The 25,686-nt window shown below is 34.0% G+C and overlaps 1 protein-coding gene across 1 annotated transcript in view; it reads left to right on the top strand.

Annotated features, from left to right (window-relative positions):
- The window catches only part of KCNT2 (potassium sodium-activated channel subfamily T member 2), a 123,230-nt gene that overhangs the window by 39,856 nt on the left and 57,688 nt on the right, over nt 1-25,686 (top strand). The window contains exons 10-12 of the mRNA XM_085231521.1: nt 21,145-21,325; nt 23,857-24,021; nt 25,468-25,604. Coding sequence (XP_085087647.1) covers nt 21,145-21,325; nt 23,857-24,021; nt 25,468-25,604 — 483 coding nt within the window. The remainder of the gene's footprint in view (nt 1-21,144; nt 21,326-23,856; nt 24,022-25,467; nt 25,605-25,686) is intronic.

Genomic DNA, 25,686 nt, shown 5'->3' with positions numbered 1-25,686 from the left:
GTCATAGCTATATTCACACACAAAGGTAGAGGTGGTAACGTAGCTTTGGAAGTTACTTAGCAAACAGAAATTTCTCAGCAGTAGTATCTGAGATCTGAGTGTCACATATGGAGAAAAGTAAGAGTAAAAAGAATATGTGTGTTATGAGATGGTATGCAAAAGGGCAGTGAACAGAGATGAATCTTTTTGGAAAGGGTTAACAACCCCTAAATGAAATTTTGCCAGACAGGGTGCCTTTGGGTTAGTGCACAGATAAAGTTTTGTCTTGACATTTTGGAGAAAGAGATTTGATTTTTACTCATTTTATTTCTCTAGAATGTTCTTAATGTCCACTGTTAGATCCTACCTTAACTCTTTTGTTAGTAACAGTGTAAAATAACACTTTGTCAGTCCTGAAAAATACTTTCTCAGTTCTCTACCCTTTATTTAAGAAGATGGGTTTGTTCTGGTCAGTGATTAAATGAGTGGCCCTTTGTCTTATGGCCACAAGATTCCATGACAAACGCTGCCAGTTCTAGTAATCCAGTAGCAATAATGTTTCCTAAGAACTCACTGTGATCCTCCCTGCTTGATAGGATATAGAGAATGCAGCTAAAATGAACATCAGGCATTTTGATAACTGACAGTAAAACATGCAGAAAATTGCAAGCTCACCTGTGGTAATTATGTCTGGTCTCAACAGTCATAGATACCAGCTTATTAGAGATTACTACATGGTGACCTAGAATTGACCCTGCTAGACTTCCAAATAAGCTAAATAGGATGAAAACACCCATTAATGCAATAACTAAGAAATGAAATACGTTCGGAATTACCAAAAATATATGTTCAAGTATCTGCAGCTTGCCTAACACCGGAAACTGCTGAGGTAGCTGTTTTTGTTACTTATATGAACACACATAATGGTATTTTATACTATTTTTACCCATCTATGATCTTATATTATAGAGTATCTTGTATCGTATATCTTACAAGTATATAAAAAACTCTCTATAAACAGTCAAAATCAACTTAATGTCTTCTATTATGTTATATCCATTGTGAATTTGAGGCAGTATCTCATTTTACATCACTTTACAGGATTTGTTTTAGAGATTACATGAGTTTTTTCACACTGAAAGAGGAACAAAGCCTGTTTCTGGAATTTGCCTACTTGAGGATAGCTTTCCTCAAGCTGTTCTCTCATACTTTTTACAACAGTAAGTTGTAACTGAGTGACTGTATTCCCCTTTTAACACCTACGACTAGAAGCAGTCTAATCTATATGTGGAGTAAAAAAAAAAAAAATGCAAAAAATAAAGGTTTTGAGTTAGTAGCAGCCTGTCATAAATACATTCTGGTGACATTTAGAGATACTACCTTGGTTCATGAAATAGTAGAGCTACACTAATGCAAAACTGTTAAAGTTAACGAAAGAATGGCTTCAATGCACTGTAACACTACATCCCAAAGGTGCTGGTTAGCAGACTTGCTTTTACCATCTGCTTCAATAGGAACATTGGCTGAAGTCTATGTAATTTTCTGTTCAAAATCATGCTTTTTTAGCAGACACACAGACAAAGGAACACATTACTTTATACAAGAATTATGCCATTTTATAAGAAGTCCAGGTGGGACTCCCCTTTCTACTTACATTTTTTTTTACCTTCTTGGTTAGAATGGTGCACTGAGGAAGCATAGAAAAAGTGCTCCTTTACTGCTTCTAGAGAGGCCGAAAGCTTTAGTAACTCTTGGGATGATCTTTTAAAACAAATGCTGAAACATAAGTACTATTCAATAATCAGTACTTACAAGATGTGTTCCTTAATTTTGTTTTTGAGTGTGTTTTTACTGTACTTAATCTTTTTTTTTTTTCTTTCTGGGTGCTTGAGATGGAAAAGTAGTTACTTTCTTTACTTTTTTTTGTATAACAACAGAACTCTATAGTTCTGTGAGAGGTACAAAATAGCTGGATGTGAACAAGGCCATTGGAACCGATACGTTTTCGCAGATAATTCTGCAAATACAATTTTACTACAGAAGGTATACTATATATACTCTCCTTTCTGAGAGCCCATGTGTTTACAGAATAAGAGGATATTTGTCAGAGGATACTAATGTATCATCCTTGTATACATACAAGTTTGGTGAGCAGCAGCATTCCTCTGTGCAATGTACCAGAGTTGAAATCATGTTTTCATAAAAGTGGAGGAAGCATTCAGTCTCCAGTCATTTAGAAATGTCTCAGCATGCTCAGAACCCTGGTGAAGAAGCTGGCTGGACCTCCTAACCTTGCAGTGCTTTACAATGGAGGGAGAGGATTAGATGTGTCTAGTAACTGTACATTTTACTTGTTCTTCTAGTGTGTAGACAATAGGATTTCATTTCATTGACCATTTTCCTCCACAGAAATTTACCTTATAGACTGGTTGGAGGATTCTGCATTACTTACACTGAAGCAGAAATACTTACAGAAAATGTCTTTCTCGTCAACTTTGCTACTATGTGCACATATGTTTCAAAATAACTGAAATTCTACAAAAGCAGAAATCTCACAGAGAAGTCGTCTCCATGCACTGTCAGCAAAAACATCAGTTGCATCTCCTCAGCAGCTTTCTAAGTGATAGTAACACAAGTAGACATATTCCAACCTGTCTTATAACTAAAGTATAAGCTTCAGATTAAAACATAAAACATTAATATGTTTACATATTAATTGTCAATTGTCTAATCTTACAGTTTTTAGAAAATCATTATATAAATTATCCCTTCTAACTTAGAATTTAACAGGAAGTTTTATATATTTTTGAATACAGTTGGCAATTTATAGAACAAAGAATAATCACATAAAATTTGTGATATATTGTATTTTTTGTTTTTCTTTTTTTTAATGACAATTGTTTATGGATCCAAGGGTAGAAATTATTCACAGATCAGTCACTTCATAAGCATAACTCCATGTATCTGCAGTTTACAGGTTACTACATGGATTTTTTTTCTCTCTTCTAGTTTCAAAGATAGGTTAGGCTATCAATAATTTATTTCCTTAAATACCTCAGTGTTCTCCCACCCAATTATGAGTATATTAAAAGAAGTGTCCTCCTTTATGATGCTGTTCAGCAATTACTGTTGATAAGGTTTTAGTGAAAGTGACAAAGATAGTCAAAGTATATATTTTGTCATTTAGCTAATGGATGTTTGCATTTGCTTGCCAAATGCAATACTAATTACTTCTGTAAACTCTACAGTAAGACAAATAACAATGAATGACTATTTCAGGCATCTATGGCAAAGTGAATCATCTTTTAAGACTTTGTTTTTTAAATCAATGCTAGTCATGTATCACTAGTGTGGAATTATTAGCTTGTAAAAAAGTTGGCTACAACTGAGATTAACAACGTAAGAAGCCTGCATGAACTTTGCTCATGCCTTCTTTGAAAGCTCACTGAGAAAATCTCAGCATTGCCTATCCTTCAGTGCTTTCAATATCAGAAAATTAGGATGTTTTCACAAACTCACTTACAGAATACCTGTATTATACCAATTCTGTAGCCTCAATCCCAATTAAAAATTACCATCTGAAGGAAACAGTAAAAATAATTTGCTTATAGGAATGACAACAAACTCAGACAACAATCTAGTTCAAACAAGACAAAATTCCAGATTTGGAACACTGTGTTACAGAAGGAAAAAAAAAAAAAAAAAAAAAAAAAAGGAGATAAAGGAAATAATTTCATGTAATATTACAGAAATTAAGACCTCTGAATTCAATGCTTCAGTTCCTTTTATTATCAATAAGAGAGACAGTCACCTCCGAGTGCAGTACAGACCTGAATTTAACTAAATCACACTGCTTCTCTGTCCTTCTGTATTGATTACAGCAGGAGCCAACAATAGCACTCCTCTAAGAAGGATGCCTAACATTAAGTACATTGAACTGAGAGAGTGTTAGTGGATTATATACTGTAGAATAAGATATGTTTAAAATATCTACAAGTCTTTTGATGCTGTTTGGTTTTATTGTATAGCACACCCAGTGCTCAGATTCGATATGTTTATGATTTAGAGAGATGTTTTGCATTCAAAAATAGCATGAAGTTGAACTGCAATTCTGTCATTTAGTTTTGTCAAATCCAGTGATTCTTGATTAATAAAGAATATTAATTGTCATGATCATAAAGATTAAACAGTGGTTGCAGTATTTAAGGCTCAGAGTATTCTAGTATATTAATTAGAAGTCCTAAGTAACTGTAAAGAATACAAAGTAACTTACTCAACTACTACAATACTTTTAATCAACTTTGGTAGGAGAATAATTTATTTACAAGCAAATGTTAATTATACTTTATTGGAAGTTCCTAGAGGAATTCAGAGATGGCCCCAGTTTCTGGCATGGGAATAGTAATTAAAATCTCATTCATTTCATTGTGGCTGTGTCACATTTCTAGGTGTTTGCAGTGACCAAGTGTTTCCAAAATTATATTATTAAAACAGTAGCAATATTACATGTTATTCAAAAAACAGGAAAAAAGAACAGTAAACATATCTGAACTGTAACTTTTCCTTTTAGAAATAACCAACAGATAAGTATTTTGTGATTTAAACTATTAAAGTAGTTTAAGCAGTACTTTTAAGTAGTAAAACAAATTACTGATTGCATTGTTGTCTCAGAACTGAGAAAATTTCTGCCTTGAATCTTGAATAGATGCCATTTAGCATATGGCAGGGATATTTATTTATAATCCGGAACTTTTTCTTTAATATCTCTTATTAAGGGAGGCAGCCAAGACCACTAATCAATAGATGTGTGTTGTTTTCAGCTACTTCAGATAGGATAGTCTCAGGCCAAGAACTAGCAGGGATAGCTTAGGAAAACATGAATCAGCACAATTTTAGCTGTAGAGCTTTTGGCCAAGCCAGTGCTTGGCTTCCATGTGACATAAATGAGAGGTAAAAGGGAAGAGATTTAACCAGAGATAGTATTTCAAGTGAAAAATTTACTGCAAGGAATATTGTCTGCCATTTTTACATCCTAGAAAGAAAACAAAAGGACAAAATATTCCATTGTCTAATACTCCATATGCTAGCAAAAGTTATTTTGTCAGGTTTGAATTTTCACTGAAAATGCTGATATGCGATTCAGTATAAATTTAAACTGTTGCGCAGAAAACATGTTATTTAATTAAAGATAATTTTTCCGTTAATTTTTTTCAGATCACTAGCTGATTTGCTTTTTTTTTTTTTTTTTTTTTCCTCTCTGAAGGGAAACTGCAGTTGCCAGAAATGCATACTGAATTAATCTTTTTTTTTTTTTATTTTATTTTATTTTTAAATTACTGGGATAGTTTGGTGAAGTCTGCCATATAAGAAGAGTGTGAAAAGTATTGTCACAAATAGTTGGTCTAGATTATTTAAATGAAATTCCTATTATTAAAAATGGAATATGGTTTTCTTGGATGGGCCATATTTTTCTCACCTTTGCTGGCAATGAGGAGTGTTTGCTTATATTGTTACTGTCAGTATTTCAGAGGCAAAGCCTTAAAGCTGAATGAGAAAAACCAATGAAAAAATATGCTGATAAAATGTAATAATAGCAATAAAATCCTAGATTGATGCCCTTGCTTATTTTTATGACAATACAGAAATATCATATATAAGTTTATTCTCTTTTTTCCTTTGGATAATAACGTGGTGTTTGTCATGATGCATTTTTGAAAAGATTTTTACATGTTTAAGTTCATGAGTTCAGACTGATAAAAAAAGCATATGGGCAATCAAAACTGTTAAAGAGGGCTGCTTAAAAAGTATAGGATGCAGACATGCTACTGAAAAACTGGCAAGTTGTTTACAGAAGGAAGAAAAGAAATCATGTTTATTATAGACAGAGCAGAACTAGAGAAGCCCAATCAGAAGTCTTTTTGGCTACCCATCAAATGTGGTTTCTATGGCAACTCACATAATTATACAGTGATTTTCATGCTATTTTAGTTACTAATTTGGTAGTGACATAATATTTCCTTTGTTAATCTTTTTAGATTTTTCTACATAGTTATTTCTAAAATAATTAGGTCAGCATCTTTTCCTTGCTACATGCAGGGAATTCTTTGTGCAACAGATGTAATGGAACATTTAAAACTAGTTGCAGAGAGCAGTGAAATTGAAAATAATTTGACTCGTCTATTCTGTGGTCTATGGAACAAAGTCATAGAGAGTTCAATCTGCATTATCTTCTGAGTGTGAAAGATACCATTTGTAGTGATCCATTCTTCTTCTGAAAATAAAAAATAATCAGAAAGACTAAATGGTAGCTCAGAATGCTGCCCTTCAAAAAACTCCTTGAAAATGAAGTGTCATAAACAGATTACAAGTGAATTCTTTAAATTATTATTTTTTACTGTAGAGAAATATTACATTAAAGAAGTAAACAATATGATTGAGGGATTACTGCTCTTTTACTATAGCCTGGACGATGAGTAGAGGTTTCAGGTACTTACGACCTTTTCAAGTTACAATCAAAGCTTTGCTAATTTGTAGCACAGGTTGCAGATATTTATTAGCTTGAAAATTAGTTCTAAACTGAATTTAGATAAAGTGGGCATAGAGCTCCCACAGGGAGCTGAGACATGGGGAGATACAAAGGCAAATTAAATGAGCATATGAAGCCATGAAAATTACAGGAATGTGGCTTCTCTGATAAGCTTTCAATTCATTTATAAATAAATACACATGCATACACACACCTGCTTCTAAATCACAGACTTGTAAGTAGATATCTTGACTGAAAATATAAATGTTACACATGTAAAATATGCATATTCTCTTCAGAATAGGGATGACAAGAATAACTTTGGTAACACAAAATGCTAGAATGAACATAGATCTGGAATACAACCAGAATTTGTGTACTGTGAAATGCTTCATCATCGTACTAATTTAAAAAACAAACAAAACAAACCTTAGGTTTTCCTTTGGTTTGGGGAGGACTTCAAAAAGAAAAAAAAAAGTAGATAATGTTCCTCTTAAAGGATGAATAAAATATATATAACAAGTGTTAAAAGTTGTCTTCCATCTTTTTCATAACATAAAAATATTATATACCACATCCTTCTTCTTATCTTTACGATAAAAATCTTATATTCAGATGCTGCCTTTGACAGAGCTTTATCATTTTAGACATGAGCAAATAGAATGCCATGTGTAGCTGCAGATGACTAATTAGGTTGAGGATGTTACTTCACTATTTAAATTCAATGCCTGGCATCAGCGCGCCATCACTCACTATTCCTGGCTCAAAAATGAAGTTTTCATTAGCATGCAGAGTTAAATATATGTATGTTTATCTTTCAATGACTGATTCATTAGGCTGACAAACTATTTATTACACATTACTAAGATCTCATGTTTGTGTTGGTTTATGTTAACACATTTAACTGTATTATTAGATCTCATTAATCTAGTTACTGATGAACAGTAACAATATGTTGTGATTTGATCACTTTTGTTGTCTTTTACATATTCCAAATGCATTTTGAGAGCGTGGAGTTTAACATAATTCATATATCTCAAATCGGAAAGTGAATTGTTAAAAAAGATTTCACTGCAAATCTGGCCATGCCAAGAAAAGCTGCACCAACCACCAGGAATTTCTCAATCACATTAGGCATAAGTTTACTGAATACTGAAAGGATGCCTCAGAGACTTAGGCAGAGCTAGAAACGCAGTATGGGATGATCTAAAAAGAAGGTGAAATTTAATGCATTTAGAACAGTGATTTCTAAAAGAAAGAATTCTCATTTTGCTCCTGTGTATTTGGTAATTAGAAATTACTATGGTGCTTAGCCAGACATTTTTCAAACAAGTGAAGACTAGAGGAGTAAGCAGTCATCCAAACATACTATAACATTTGGGTAATAAACTAAAATTAAACATCCATGCATTCCTCTAAACCACCTATGTATGACATTCCTTCCTTTAGCAATAGAGTTCCCATTCCCCATGCCAGAGCTGTCACAGGAAAAAATCATTTACTGACCTCAAATTAAGCAAGTAACTAATGAAAACCATGATTCGTTATGAAAATATTATATTTAAACGATCTCTAATAATTGCTTGTGGAAATCAACAAAAGATTTCAATATAATGTAAAGATCTGCCAAAAAGTTAAAAATATTAAATTATAGCTAGTTCTCAATAAAAGATTTAGGTTGAAAAGACCAATAAGATCAAGTCCAACATCACATAACACTATACTTCTAAAGTAACTCAATTGCAATGTAAAGTTGGATCCACGCTCTCTTTCTTTGCAGAGATAAACCTATATGTTTTATGTTTGTGGAAGGCATACATTTCTGCAACATATGCAAAATATTTTATACATATGTACACCATAGGTTATAGTGGAAGTGCATGAGTCACAGCAATGAGGAAACAAGAATTGGTATTCATTTAGTAAACACTGAAGTACAAACTGTGGGTAGAATTTGCAGACTGGATAGTTAACAATGGGCATGAAATCAAATTGTCAGTTCCTTTGGGCACAGTGTACCATACCTAATTACATTCCACAGCAAAACAATATGTTTACTAATATATTACAAAAAGGAAAAGTTCGCATCAGGGTAAGGTAGATTGAATGCATCAAATGCATTATGGTCTCCTATAATTGTATGTATTGTACTCCTTTGTTTAACTCTACAGTGCAAGAATAGAATTCTTCAAAAAAAAAAAAAAAAGCCAATAAATTTTTTGAGTTACCTTTTCAAGCTGTCAGGATATCTACCATTATTAGTTTGCATCAATATAAACAAATTAAATCCAGTCCTATGTTTTTCAAGTTTGTTATCATCAGTGATGAGCAATGAAAACAAATTAAATGAAAAAAAAATTATGCTAGGAAGTGGACATAGTTATACATGGCATATATGTACATTTTCTAGATTTGGACAAATACAGCAAAAAGAATGATACGAAAATAATTATGCTTCACCTATACTCTTTCATTTGATCTTCTTTTGTTCACCTAGCTAATAACCTGAAATTAGAAAAGACAAAAGATGCAAAAAGCAAAACAAAACAAAACAAAACACAAATCAGCCAACTTAAAGCCTAATGTAAGCTCTGAATATTTAGATTAGAAGTCTGATTTTAAGGGCTGCAGTGAGTATATAGAAAGAATATCTTAGAAAAAGCCTGCCAGACAAAGCATAGAAGAGACAAACTACACAGTGTGCTGTCACTCCTGCTAGCCATTATGATCTTCTTTCTTCTTCCTGATCTTTCAAGTATTATGATCATTCATCTTGTATTATTTTTCTGACTACTATAATCAGCTCCCCACCTCACTTATGAGGTCATCCTGATACAACTTGTGTTCTTTCTTTAAATGGTGAGTACAATCAAGTATTGTATATTGAGACGGTAGCTTGTTTGGAATTAATAACAACCCATATTAAACATACTTGTGATAAGTAAATAGTAATACCTCATGCTTCAGAGTAGTCCTATGAGATCTTGGACTTCGTTGATCTGTTCTGTAATTATATATCTGCATAAAGAACTCATCGTAAGCACAAACACTGTGCAATAGAAGAAGCATAACAGATCTCTATGTAATTATATCTCTATAGTCCTACATAATTGTAGCATTTCATAGTGGTTCTCTTTTGGGCTTCTCAAAACTTTCAGGGTGGTCTCCATCATTTTCCATCTGTCTCTTCAAATCTGCAAAACTCTCTTTTATTCTCAGATTACATAAAGTACAGTGAGCAGTCATCATGGGAAGCAGATATTTCCCATCAGTTTCTAGCCTTCATGTCTGGGTCTTCTATTTATTCCACTGTTTCTCTTTAGATTTTTTTTTCTCCTTTTGTTTTATTGGATGCCCAATAAAATAATCTATAAGCCCAGGAAACATAAGAAAAGCTGTTTCTAGCAAATGATGCTCCATTACTAGTTTTTCTTGCATAAGTTATAGTGCCCATATAAGAAGGGAAACCAAGAATCATACATAGTTACCAATTTTCCACCAGTGGAAGTAGAACCAGAAATATTGGCGTGTGAAATAATCGACAAGCTAGATATGCAGGACTTAGAATTAGAATTTATGAAGTAGACTGTGGTTTAAGAAGCCTATTCACTGGCCCAGAAAAAGTCATCTTCCTGGTATCAGTCTTGGCTCCACGTGTAGCATCATGAAAAGATTATCATCATTATTATAATTATTCTATCTGGTCCTTCTAGATAATTAGTGATGAAAACTAATGTGAGCGAAAGTTTTGGGAAAAAGCTGAACTTAATGCAGACAGTGAGGATTTGCTGTAATAGCATATTAACATACTATGAATAAAATAATAATAAGGTAAGCAAAACTTGGTTTATTCCATGTCTGGAGATAACTGACTTCTGAAAGAGCTTAGATAGAACTGTGCAGCAGAATGTATATTTTATAGACACTTGAGCTGGAAAGAAAAATTTCACCTGTGAGCTGTGATTGGCTGCAGTCCTCATGCCTGTGGTTAAGATGGGTTTAAAAAAAAATTGCCATCAGATGTGAATCACTTGTACATTTCAGGCCACTCCTACTTGTGTTTACCAATGATCTGAGTTGCACAGCAGGATAACCAGTGCAAGGAATACCGTTCTTTCTAAGTATTGTTTGTCTTTAAATTTCCAACAAATTAATTTTGGCTTAAGATGTTGCTAATATGAAGATTTTCCAACTGGAGGAAAGGGAATCGGCTTGTTCTAAAGCAGTTGTTTTGATAGCATGATTGTGAAAAATATAAAAGCAGGAAAAAATATGTGTTGCACTCATAATGCATACAAGTGATAGCCTACCAAGAGCATGTAAAAATGGGTGAAAGTGTAGGAAAGATCCTTGGTGAATATCCTTGAGAATCAAGTGAAAACGTAGTGTGATAAGGAGAGCACAGTACAGAAGGTTAGTACAGAATACATATAAACATTAGAATGGATACCTGAAGGTCAGGAGTTGCAGGCTTTTTGCAAAAAAAATCAGCATTTGTAAGGAGAATATATTGTACCTAGGCTAAAGTGGACAAATAACTGATTTTTCTTCCATCAGAGAATTATTATTGCAAGCTCTTTAATGCAGGCAGAGTATTAAATGGGAGGATCTTTCTGTACTGTTTTTAGTTATTGTTTCATTGAACATCTGCTACTGCTCTCAGTAGAATCAAGCTCTGAATGAAAGGAGCCTTCGCCTAACCTAATATGGACCATTTCTTTCTGACCACCTTTTAGAAACATTCTATTTGTCTAAATTGATAATAATTTTGCCTGTTCTTACCAATTTTCTCCTTTGCTATCATAAAGAGGTGATAAACAGAAGCTCCATAAAGAATCCCACACAAGTAAATAGCTTTTCTTCATATTTGACTCTAACAAAAGATAGAGTTTTAGATGATTTTGATGCCTAATGAAAAGCATAATCAAATTTTTGGAGCATTATCAACCCTGCAGGTATTCAAATCAGTGTCTAAACCTGTGTGATGTTATTTTCAGCAAAGTAACTACAACTGTCAGTTGTAAGGTAATGACACACAGCGCATGGAAGTTTGAAGAGTTTTTTACTGTTTTGAGAGATCACAAAACAGTATGAAGCTTCAGCAAGTCAAGGCCTTGCCAGCCATGCAAGATAATTGCCTACAACTCTGGTTTAATCAGAACGCATCAGTAAGGAAATGTTTGATTTTTGATATTAATGAAAAACAGTTTGATGCAGTTTATTTAGAAGATGTTTCTCAATTATGCAATAAATATAGCTATAGAACTGTTTGGGATGCAGACATTTAAAGGCCAAAACAAAATGAGAAGTAAGAATCCCTGTGCTCTTTTTCAAAGCTAACTGAGCACAATACAAAGTAAGAACATCCCCTTCTTTGAGGTTGAGATAAAATTTTAGCAGTTTCTAGAGTACATAGACCATATCTTTTCATTTAGACTATTTGACTTGGATCTAATAGTGTTCAAAAATCAGTGAAAACTTAGAAAAGTAGCGAGAAGTGGTTATTACTGTAAATTTCAAATGCAGTAGACTTCTTTTACTGAGGAATGTCTGAAAAACAGATGTTGCACAAAATCTTGTTTCTCTGAAACTATGCTTGGTAACACTGCTTCAAGTAATGCTGGGTGTGTATTCCAGAAGGGAAGAAGTGTATTTAGTGGCCTGCTTGATCTCCATGGCGCCTGACTAGCTCAGACTGTTGCTGCAGATTAACAGCTACACTTGGCAAGGATATAAGGCCAAATGTATAACATGTATGATGTTTTAACACAAACAAAGTTCAAGATTTGGAAATGCTGTCCTCTGATTCATATGGCTTTGCAAAAAGAGTTGTTAGAAATATGAAAGCAAGACTGAAAAGTGATTGCTGAGTCTTGGAAAATTTAACAGGCTCCATTTCTTTTAAATTATATAGCAGTCCTTCAAACTTCATGGTATGTGAGCCCACTCTACCTTCTGGAAAAAGAAATGCTTTTGGATTTAATCTACACATACAGTGGAGGCAGACATTTCATAAATACAATCCTAGCTGTTGTGCAAAAGCTAGAGAGCAAGATTTAAAGCATTATACTGTGATTATGTAACAAAAAAATCCAAAAAAATCACTTACTGAAAAAGGGCAAAGAGCATACCCAGGTCACAGACTTCCTACTAGACTGGGCAGTTATCCTGTCATTTTATTAACCCCCTACTGCTCTGAAATAATGAATTTTTAATGATTCTATGACTAGAAAAAACTTCAGTAGAAAAGTGAGTCACTCAAGTTTACTTCATGACCTATTTATTATTTCCTTAGAAATAATAAATGTGAATTTGAATTCAGAGTCATAGATGTCATCTATCTGGACCTCAGTAAGGCATATGACACAGTCCCCAACAGTATCTTTCTCTCCAAACTGGACATATATGCATTTGATGGGTGGATTGTTCTATGGATGAGAAACTAGTTGCGAGATGGTACTCAGAGAGTGATGGTAAATGGCTCAATGTGTGGATGGAGATCAATGATGAGCAGCGTCCTCAGGAGTCAGTAGTGGTACCAGTGCCCCTTAACATCTTTACCAATGGCACTGACAGAGTGCACCCTCAGCAAGTGTGCTGATGACATTAAACTGAGATGCAGTTGACACAGCTGAGAGATGGCATGCCATCCAGAGAGACCTAGAGAGGCTCAACAGTGTGGGCCAAGGTGAACCTCATGAACCTCATTCAATAAATCCAATTGCGAGGCTGTGGCAGCCTCGTTGTCAATACAACCTGGGCAATATAAGGACAAAGCACAGCCCTGCCAAAAAAAAACGTCTTGTGGTAATGCAGCTCCCTTCAGGTGAAGGGTATCTTGTGGTTCAAGTACTGCTTGTATGTTTCTATTTCTGAAATAAGAGGCTGACTTGTGCTGGCAGCACAAAACCTCATGCTCCAGGGGGCTCTTAGCTACAACAGTATTGACACACTGAGGTCAGAATGTCAAGGTTTCCTTTGTTGACTTTCAAAACTCTGGGGCAGCCTGAAAGCATACAAAATTGCAGATAGTTCTTGGGATTTACAGACTGAAGGGTGCTTTTTATGGAAATGCAGTCAGTTGAATGCTGCTGCCCACATTGAGACTCTTACTTGTGAAGTCCAAATGATCAGAGTAGTTACACTGCAGCTTCACAAACTGCAGCAGAAGGAGTAGAAAGGTTTTCACTCAGATTCAGCAAATATTTATATGAACTTCTTTATTTCATAATATCCTATTATTCACTTAAGTTCAGCTTTTGTACCACTAGTTGCATGAAATGTACAGATCCTTGGAGAAGGGAAAATGCTTATAATTGAATAGTATAGATACACAAAAATGGTATCATCAAACAACGACATTTTGGCTGGAGATAGAATTGAAATACAAAAAGATTACCTTTTCATCTGAAGAGAAGTTCAGAATTCATTTCTAACATGATAGGATTGCAGCATAGAGAAAGAAAGAGCTCTCTATCCCTACCTCAACAGGTATTCATAAAGCCTGACAGAACCTGAAAGCTTGATGCAAAGCCTATTCAAGTTATCTGAATCTTTTCCTTCAGTAAGTGACTCTTTGAAAAAGAGAGTATGAAAACTGCCTATGAAAAGAAAATATTTAGTAAAACTATAAAGACTTGGACTATCTGCTGAAACGCGATTAAAGCTGCAAAAATATCTGAGATAATTTTCAAGAACAAGATCAATGGTGTAAGAAGAGGTCACGCTGTCTATCAATATCTTTTTTTGTCTTGTTAGTCTTTAAATATATTTATTTCAGCATTCCCTACCATGCTCAAGATTGCTTGTTACCAACTAGGAATAGCAAATATATTTCTCTACTCGCTCACTTTAAAGACAGCATAACAACCTTTCCAATCAGCATTTCTCCCTAATTTCTTTCACTTGTGTGTTATGTATGTTATCAATCATTTCTATGTCTTTGAAGTCAGTTATTCTTATAGCTTTACAGCCTACTGTACATAATAAAGGGAGCAAGTTTGAGCTTCCTTAAATTTGATATATTATTATACATTGTACTAGATTGTCATTTTAACATATTAGAAATTGCAAATGTCCATAAACTAGTCAATTTTGTTTTTCTATTTTAATGCTGCTTATGGAAAACTGCTTTTCAGAAAATAAATATTCAGACAGATTTTATAAAAAAATCTGAGAAAAATCATATATCTTGGCAAAAGTGAAGCATTTTGTTTTCAGCAACTTAAAACCTCAGCTTCAAGAGGTTCGAATAGGATAGACATTTTGTTATTGGTCAGAGTAAATCCTGATTGTCTCCGTTCATTTATTTGCTGTAGATTCTGATCATTCCTTGCTCTTTTCTTTGTCTCTCTTTCATTATTTACACAAGAATCAGAAAGCATTAGATATTAGGCTGTTCATGAATAAAGTAGTAGGCAACATCTTCACCTTTTAAGATTGTAAGACCAGATTGCTAAGCTTAATAGTGTCTCTTAGGAAAAAATACTCAAAATTCAGAAGACATATTTTATCATTTGGAAATCAACACGAAGTATCTCATTAAGTACCTGATACAATTAATAATGAAGTAACTTTAATGTCACTGCAGTTAAATCAACAAAGTTTTGTGAAGTATAAATTAAGCTTTTTATGATTCTCTGTATGTTGATTTTACAAGCACTGAAAATTCTTTTTCCAATAATGTCTAATTTAAAGATGTAGGAAAATAGAGGACAAAACCACATCTGGCTCTATATCAGTTCCTTAGAGAGCACAGAATACCCACAGAGACAACTCCCAGTATGAAAGGCTATTTCCTTCATTATAAAGCAGAGTTCAGACACAGCATTAGTCTTAACTTTCATTGCAAGGACTTCAGTCTAACACCATCTTAATATTAGTACGCTTGGCAACAGTAAACACATTTTGCCAATTTCAGACAAAAACTCAATGTATTTATCAGAGTTCTGAAAGATTTTATATGCCTTCTAGAGTGAGTCCAAAGTATGAACTGTTCTTACAGTCACATTTTATTTTGGTGTAAAGATCGAGCAAGTTTCTTTCAACATCCTTGTTGAACTCTTCCAAATTTTCACTTACGTACCTGGACAGTTACAGCCACTATAGTGGGCATGTATGTTTTAAGTACCTGCCATGTATTTCCTTGGGAGTTAACATGCTCATTTTTTTCACTGTTATGCTCTTTGAATTTTGCTGATAAACATTTGCTGTAGTTGATGGTCTGTCAGCAGAGGGGTGACTCCAGTATTTTCAATATGGAAAAAAAAAATTGTGTCAGTGGTATCAGAAGAATTTAAAGTAACACAAATATCAATTGGCAACACAGTGCGATCAAATAATTGTAATTTAACCTGGAATTTGCTCTGTCACCATTCCATGTTCAGATATGTGGAAACCATTAATTAAACAGGAACAGTTATTTAATATGGGCAGCAGAATTACTGTATTTCTTCTAGAGTATCTATGTCCCAAGCACATACCATAGGATCTCAGCGAACATGATAAAATTCATCCCCATTGATTTCAACATACTCGCTATCTGTTCCTTATAGCTAGCTAATTGAAACACTATAGAAGTTTCTATGCAAGTTGAAGCTCAGAGTTCAAGGAAAACAGTGCTGCTGATTGCTACCTAATTGTGAAGAAATTAGATTTATTTGGCACTGCTGTCAAAGGAAAACACAAACTAATATAAAATAGTTTATAAGTGATTATAAATATTTTTAGTTGATGTACAATACTTGCAAATAAGTATCCAAGTACCCATTTCTATGATATGCTACCATAGCATGATAAAACCATTATTAATCTATGGTTTTATTTTACTCTACAATATTTATTTCTGACAGCAGGGTGCTTAGAACCAAATAGAAAGGTGGTTTGAAATAAAATAAAAACACCTAAACACAAATTTTCATTATTTCTCTGAATTTTAAACTGTACAGATGACTTAATAGCACTGCAGGAACATTTACTTTGTATTCTTTTACATATAAAGTTGTTGGGCAATAGTGCAATAGCTGCTGTTTCTCTCCTCCCCCTCCTACACTCCAAAGCAGTTATAAAATAATTCTTAAAATGCAGCAGATAATGATCCAAATATTGTAATAGGCCACTACGTAAAAACTGCATCAGTAGAGTAAAGTTTCAGGCCCCCAAAAGTTTCTCTAGTTCCCTGGCTTTGACTAATGTCATAGTGCCTTTTGAATTCATGCTGTGGTGTAAATTGTCCCCCTTTATGCACGCAGATTTTCCCTTCCAGGTTAGTCCATTTCAAATTGGATTACATAGGTAAATGTGAGGATACGCAGAGTGAAGCATTAAGGCCCTCTGGTGAAAGAGGGAGAAAATCAGACAGAAGGAAGTGGGCATAGTTAGCTTTATATTTAACTATATTCATGCTGTCTGGTCTATTTAAACATGTGAGGTTCCTTACAGAAGACCTGTCTTTCTAGCATGTAACAGAAATTTGCACAGATATGTCAGATTAGTATATTAAAATCTTGATCTTAACTTTTCTTAATTTTTTAAAACAGTTAAATTTTAAGCTAAGGGATAGGGAAAAAAATAAACATGCCATCAATCCTTCTGTATATTAACTTCTTTTGATGTCTTAGAAGGTAATTCACTTGATTTTTTGTGGCAGCTTCTGTACTGCCACTGCTACTGTATGTGGAGACAGATTATGTACAAACTGTAGTTAGTTTTGGCATACATAATACTTGAGCAAGCAAAGATTCCTGGAATTAGAAAAAAAAAAAATTCCAGTAAAACAAAGATTGAACTCTCAAAAGTTCAGGTTCTACCTAACTAAACATAACTAATCATCAGAGATTACATATTTACATGTTTAAAATCACACTTCTGTTTTTCATGAGTTTGTAGTATATTTACTGACACTGCTTTTGCTTTAGCAGACCAAATGTTTTATGGTGTGTATATATATATATGTCTATATAAATAAATATATGTAAATATCTTCTCCATTAAGCCAGCTATCTTAAATCCACAATGAAAAGACAACATGTCAGAATTATGGAAACCTAAAATTGGTATAGAAGGAAGTGAATTTGGCCTTGTATTTTTATTAGGCATTTTCTGTGTATTTATTATTATAGCAGTTTATTTTCTCCACAAAGACAAGTTAGTATAAACATTGCTTTTGCTGAATGCTGCTTTTCTGATTGATGTTTGTTCAAGGAAAACCAAGCATAGTGTTCCTTCATAGTATGAAAGAGAAGGAGAAGGTAAACAAGAAGAAGGAGATAGAAATGCCACCATAAAATACCAAAATAGAAAAAAGATGAAGTTTGAGGTCACTCTGTTGGGAAATAGGAGAAAGCAGAACAAGAACATGTGCTGACTCTTGGTACATGTAGTATTGATGCATCTTTTAAAAATAATGCTTAGCATTTAACAATTTGAAAGAAAAATAAGACAATGTGGTTACTATTATTAATATAAATAATTAGGTTCCAATAAAAGATGTCAGTAAGTTGTAGGGAATTAAATAACTAATTCATGTGGACATGCCTTACTGGAGAACCAGTAAATTTCTATGGCACTCTATGCATCATAATTAGGTAGGAACATGCTATAGAAACAGACTAATGTTTATTTGGATGTACTGAAGAGATTAAAGTGTAATCTCTCAGCTTATACTTCACTAGTAGTACAAATTATATTTAAGAAATTATACTTGAGATTAAGATGTAATGTTCTTGGGGGAGGAGTATTATTTCATTTGGAATTCTCATAAAGCTGTCTCTCAAAATCGGTTTTTCTGCAATTTTGTTATCCCTTCCTCTAGTAAAAACGAAAGTCAGAACGGCAAAACAAGTACTGAAATTGACTTGGTAAACTATTTTTGGCTTTATTTGCTTTCAGGGTTAGGGACTCAGTTACAATCCGATAGAACTGCAGATGAGGTGCAAGTAATTTCAAACAAGTAAATCAATTCTTCAAGAAGTTCCAAGAATAAATTAATTTCTGCTTCAGAGAAGAATTAAGAGTTTTTCCATGTCCAATTGACTTTAATATTGGTAACTGAATTTGAGATGCTCTGGCTTCATGCCCACTGAGTTCAACAAAAGACAGTTTTGGATCCATAACATTCTGACTCAGGCGCAAAGTGATTTTGATGGCTTTTAAGGAATATACATACATAGGAATATACAGGAGTACAGCTCATAAAATAAAACTGGACTCATTCAATTCAGTGCACATTTGGTTATTTACTTAAAAAAGGCTGGAAGGGTTCATGGTATATCCAGAATGTATTTTCAGTTAAGTTGAAGTATAGTTAGGTGGGTTGTAAAGAGAGTACATGAAGAATAATATTAATGAAGTATCTCCATCAAGCTGGGAGTTTTCCTACAAGTAAGTTGGTAAAGATTTTACTCAAAGGTCATGAAAAGAGTGAAGAAACAAGCCTAATTCCTTGAATATGTAAAAAAAAAAACAAAAAACAAACAAACGAACAAACAAAAAAAAACCCTAAACAAACCCACAAAACCCTGGGATAACAAAATTTTAACCCATTCTCTCAGATACAGAAATTAGAACCGACCCTTCTGCTTATGGAAGCACTGAGTTATTTCACATACGCCAACATCAGGAAAAAATACATTCTACAAATGATAGGATTATGCTTCAATACAAACTAATTTGCAGATAACAAACACACTTAACATGTTATGGCCATATCCCTGTCTCTGTGTAACTGCTGCTTTTCTGGCTGTTGTGACCTTAATTCTTGAAACCAAGTTTACGTTATAGAGATGTACCCACAGGCAAAGAGTAGAAAACATACCAGAGAGATTGGGATTAATAACATCAAAAGATTTCAAATCTTTCATAGCTCTGTTATTACAATTACATATAACTTACATGAATAACTACACTAAAATAACTTATTTTTTCATACTTCTTCCACAGCTTACTCTATCATATCAAATTAACACTGAAATAGGAGATAGATGAGAAACTTCCATGCCTGAGACCAAAAGAAAGTGTTCGTAATTAGCATATTTCTGGGCAGTTCCTCCATTAATACTTACAGGGACAATTTTTTTTTTTTTTTTCAAGGAGAAAAGGGAAAGAGATAACTGTGAACATAGGAAAATTATGGAAGACCTAGATTACTACTCCAGTGAAAAACGTGTAACAACTTGGAAAGGAACATAAAATTATCAGTTCTGACTGAAGGATGAAACTTATGCAAACAGAAAAAAAAAACGCACCCTTTTTAGAACATTTTAAGAAGTGTGAAAACTACAAATGCTAGAACTGTGAAAAGGAAACTGGGAATTTGATCCATATGTTCTGGAAATGCCACTGCCCACTACTGAATTATTTTTGGAGAACAGAACAGAGAACAGAAGAACAACTAAAAAGCTGTTATAAACACAGGGTCTCCCTGGTGATGCAAAATTTTTACCATGGCAGATATTAATGAGTGACTCTTACCATCTGGATAGGATATATGAAGAAATTATCTTAGATATGTTCTAGAATAATTACCAAGGAATATGGTTTTATTTACCAATTAGATTTCTAATTGTCTGAGGATAAATAATTCAGCTATCTCCAAGGGGAAAAAAAAAACGCTATTCAGACTGGTTCACACATCAATTTTCTTCATATGGGTGAATACAGTTTAAAAGATGGACTGGATTTAGTCTAAACGATTCTACTGTCTTACAGAAGATCATATTTTAAGCTATTTATCACGGTAAATTTTTCCAAAGTGAAATATTTTTAAAGCATGAAACATAAGAAACATAAGACCTTTGTATAGATTCTGCCACTGCTTCTCACAACCTAAACAGCACTAATTTACCCAAATCATACTGATTACAACTGAAATAAATACCAAGCAGTTTATACTACCATTTACTTGTTCCCAGAAATGTGTAACTGGGAGGAACCAACATGTTCAGCTAGAGAAACAACCAAGCCTTATATTTCTATGCTATATGTCTAGCAAACAGAAACTTCATGCCAGTTGACACCTTCTACCTGAAGGCTGACCATGACGCTGGGCACTTATTCCTCGGACAGTTGGATAGCCTTCGGTTCTCACATCTAGTTAGTTACTATAGTAGACAGTAGAGTAACCACTGGTACTAACATTATTTAATGAACTAGTATTCATGCTAATAGCTCTTGCCATACAAAGCAATATAGACTAATATAGAGAGCAACAGATATAAAGAATTATATGTATTTTCTTCACCATAACAGTAAAGTCTCCCTGAAAAGTTAAGATACATTAAAAAAAACCTGAATGGTGGCAACCATCTGTCTTGTTCTGGTTTAGAAAGGAACTGCATCAGTCCATGATGTTCCTTATAACACTTCTCCCTCACCACTAAGAAAAATCTAGTAGCAAAGTTCTCAATACCACACTGAAATATTGAAAAAAATGAGATTATTAGACATGATGTAAAAATTATATTAATAACACTTCTAGTTTGATACTCATTTTTCCTCTTTTTGAAAGAAATGTCTTTTCTAAGCAATGTATCCATTCTAAAAGAAGTAATTCTTTGCATATATAATGTAATCATCAAACTTGAACTGAACCTAAGTGCAGTTTTTATTTTTCGTGTCTTTATTCATTCTTTTCTACATAGTATTTGTGGAATTCAACATCTGGAACGAGCAGGAAACAAGTTGACTCTCTTTGACTCCCTTTATTTCTGCATAGTGACATTTTCCACTGTGGGCTTTGGGGATGTTACACCCAAGATATGGCCTTCAAAGCTGCTTGTTGTCATTATGATCTGTGTTGCTCTTGTGGTGTTGCCCATACAGGTAAACATGGATTATTTTTTTTTCATTTTCTCTATAGAATTGTTTTTAAACCAAAACAATAACCCCCCAACACATCCTTTTGCAATGCATCTAAAATATCAGAAATTATTACCATCTTCTGTACCCTCTATTATTTTCCTAAAATTTTCCAGTTTATCTTTGTTTAATTTAAATGTATAATAAAATATAATACAGATTTATAATAAAATATTTAGCACTGAAGCCAGTTTTCAATTGCTGGTGAAAGATTTCTGTTTCTGTCATGTATCACAGAGCCCTTCTCTTCATCCTAGGTAATTTTAAAAACGCAGAACACAACAAAAATAAAAAACGAATCAACCACAATAAAAAAAACAGTCCCCTGCACTTTATGAGTATAGCATTTCCTCTGCAGGCTTTCCCTGTTTCTAATCTTGATTCTCTCCACTTCCCCTCATGTTCTTACAGTTCAGTGCAAACTTAAAAAAAGAACTCATTAAATCTGCAACTCAAGCAAATTGTCTTCACATCTGTGTGTGTTGGCACACACTGATCCAAGTGCACATTTAGGAATTTTTGGTGCCTATATGATTTATAGGTTGATTTATGAAAATCCAAGTATTTCATGTAATCAATCAGTTTCCATAAATTTGTACTAGACATTTGTCAGCTCATTAGCCCAGGCTTGATGACTGACACTCTCTGACTACAGGACAGCTGTGCCACAACACTAAATGTCTTGCACTTGGTGATGATCCAAAACTCGTGGCCACAAAAAGGAGGTGTGGGGACACATCATGCATGCTTACTGAATCTTGCAGCAGACTCAGATGCTAGGCCTTGAAGCTCTCAAGTTTCTTATACACCTTTGATTTCCGCACTCTACTTCTTTGATCGTGAACTAAGCCTCAACTCTGAGCAGACAATACAGAAACCCTGTGAGGCTTGAAGCTCAAGCTGTCAGCATTAATTTCCTTGAAATTACCTGAACATTTAAATTATAGCCAAATATATAGTGCAAGCATATGCACTAATATAATTATATTCCCACCCAGTGACAGTTTAATAAAATGTATGTTTTGCTTGAAACTAAAATATGGTTTAAGGAATTTCCACAGAAATACAAATTTCATCTTTCAAGTATTTCTAATATACACTTCAACACAAAATCTATGCACTACCTGTAAATAATCTGGAATCTACTACTCTTTCATATCAATCTAAGTATTATTCACTATTTTATTTCTACATTTTTGTAGTGATGAAGAGGCTTTATAGTTTTCTACATGCAGAATGAGGGAGACATTATCTAGAATCACAGAACCATAGAATGTCCTGAGTTGGAAAGACTCAAAAAGGATCACCAGGTCCAACACCTGGCTCCAGACAAGACCACTCAACATCCAAACCCCATGTCTGAGAGTGCTGCCCAAATGCTCCGTGAGCTCCAGCACCTTGGGGCTATGGCCAGTGCCTGGGGCAGCCTGCTCCATGCCTGCTGCCCTCTGGGGCAGAACCTTCTCCTAACCCCCACCTGACCCTCCTTCTGACACTGCTCTGTGCTGTTCTCTCAGGCACTGTCGCTGTCATCAGAGAGCAGAGCTCCCCACAGAGATTAGTCTGATCTAACCCCATTTACTATAAAGTCTTCAGCTTTGTCTTACTATTGTATTAAATGAATTATTATTCACAATAAAAATTGCGAGAAAAAGCTATTACCACAATAGACATATAGTTAAATTGAGCTCAGGATTAAGTGTGTATTACAGAACACTTTGAGATGGCATTTATGAATTATATTAAGGCATGGATTATTACAATATTGTCTTTAGTTTAAAAGATTCTGATTAGTGGAGCAATATTTTATACTCGTAGTAATTCTTTCATACTTCCTAGCTTATACATTAGGCTTCCCTTTCATTAGAGTACAAAACAGATTTTACTGTTAGACTGTATAAATCATTCAGATGGCAAATGCAAAAATGCAAAATTAACAGCTGCCATGTATTTAAGTGGTATATATATGTATAAGTCATATTAGTGAGTATACAGATTGGATGGTAATACACAGATACGGTCACCTTCAGAGTACTATAACATTTCTGAAGACAGTCATTGCCCAAAGTAAAATGGTGCTTCTACCTAAGTATTTATACTCATATTAACCTAAGCACATGAAAACTTAACTTTTCATTTGAGGGAAGCATTTAGATCACGGGGCACTGGAAAAACAGCTCAGAGATGTGAAATATGTGAACAAGATAGCAAACAACATCGTCCTCACTTTTTTCTAAAATTTTAGGGCTGGGTGTAATCACATGATATTTTAATGAAGTTATTCAGCTTTTTGCAATAGAGACTGGCCATACTTCCACGTTTTTCTGTAAACCTACTATCAATCTGTCCCACATACCAACAACTTCTTGCAAAGAAAAATACACTGGGTGCTAACAACATCATTCAATAAAAGCATGATCTGAACAATGCAATGTATTTACGTGATACACTTTAACTGCACAGCTGCTTGACTATATTTAACATATCTATTACAGTTTGAACAGCTGGCATATTTGTGGATGGAGAGACAGAAGTCCGGTGGCAACTACAGTCGACACAGAGCTCAGACGGAAAAACATGTTGTGCTGTGTGTCAGCTCTCTGAAGATTGATTTACTTATGGATTTTTTAAATGAATTCTATGCTCACCCTAGGCTGCAGGTATTTGTAGTGAAAGAAAAAAGAAAAGAATCTCATAACACTGATTTTTGGAGTGTTCTGGAATGGCTTTTAAATTGTAAAGCTAAATTTAAAAATAGTTGGCTAAACTGAGAATCTAGAATTGCAATAAGGTGTTGAGTTATTGAGAAATTGAGTATGGAGACATTTGTTTTGAACTGAGGTAAAAGGGACTGAATTATTGTCTTGTTGAATTATGCTAGTCCTTTTAGAAACAAATATTCCCATGCAGCTTCCTTTTATTCTTTTTTTTTTTTTTTTTTTTTCCTGAGGGAGCTTGGGGGGACTGGATCCAAAGCTCCTCAAGAAGTTAGCATATTTTGGTTTTGGCATTTTGCTTTTTTTTTTTTTTTTTTAGAAGATAATACTTTTGGAGAAGGAAAAAATAGAAGCAGAGACCTTTTAAGGTTACAAAGAAAGTTTTTCTCATTGTACACATTCCATAGTTAATGCAGACGTCACATAACTTGTTCAAGTCATATAAAAGATTCTTTATATGAGGTAGCAATTTGGATTCATCATCATAAGCTTTTCTATAAACCATTTATTATAGAAAATCTTCTCTGCCAATGTCTTTTACCATTACCTATAGCACCACACTTAATTATGTAATGCAAAAACCCCACAAAATGACTGAGCAGCAGCATGACAAACACTAAATGCAAAATATTCTCCAAATTAATCAGGTAGTAAGAAGTCTAAGCAAACATACAGAGAAATCCAGTATTTCAGAGATTAATAATTGATCAGTCTTTGTTATACAGATAAAGTAAGAGAAGTCCTAATACTACTTATGTAGCATGAAGGAAATTATATTCATTCCCTTCACAACTGAAGTGGGAAGCTTGAGGATACAGATGATGCTGTGAGTAAGCTTCCAGCAGACGACTGTGTGTGATAAGTAAGACTTCATATCGAGACTGTCCTAACCTTTCAGTCTTTCCCCTTACATTCTACTTGTCTCTCCTCATACACACACGCATATACATGTCAGGGTAACCTTATTTCTAATTGAGAAATTGTCTGTACAGGAAGTAAAATTTGGATCAGCCCATTAATGCAGAGGAAAAGATTTCAAGGAGTAATAGAGATGGTGAAAATAATTGTTTTAATTGTGGAAAGATTCCTACATTTTCCAGCTGTAATGACAGAAAAATGAACTGTGTCTAAAAAATGTATGCTTTCATAGAAACAAAAATGTAATAGAATTCTAGTGGTCACCTTCAAGTCTTTTATGAGCATTCTTGCCATTTTCATTTAGGAATAACTCCATATTTTAAACATTTGTATTCAAATTACTTTTGTCAGTGAAATTTGAGAACTATCTCAGAAGTTTAATGTATGCTTGGTCTGTTGATTCATCTCCCGGCAACAACAAATGGTATCATCAAATAATAACATGATTATTCCTCATTATGTTTTTGGCAGGACTATTATGTTGTTATTTTGTGTCCTACTGAAATGGATGCTCAGGTCCGGAGAGTGTTACAAATCCCGATGTGGTCTCAAAGAGTTATCTATCTCCAAGGCTCAGCACTAAAAGATCAAGACCTGCTGAGAGCAAAGTAGGCAAATATAGCTAACACTTATTTACTACCTTGTTTCACTTATGCTCTTTGATAAAGAAGTTTGACAAACAACTAAAGC

This window comes from Meleagris gallopavo, chromosome 10 (assembly GCF_905368555.1).
Source record: "Meleagris gallopavo chromosome 10, MGAL_WU_HG_1.1, whole genome shotgun sequence".
In the NCBI taxonomy this organism is placed as follows: domain Eukaryota; kingdom Metazoa; phylum Chordata; class Aves; order Galliformes; family Phasianidae; genus Meleagris; species Meleagris gallopavo.
Note: the sequence above shows the minus strand (reverse complement) of the source record. Positions and strands in the feature narration are given on the sequence as shown.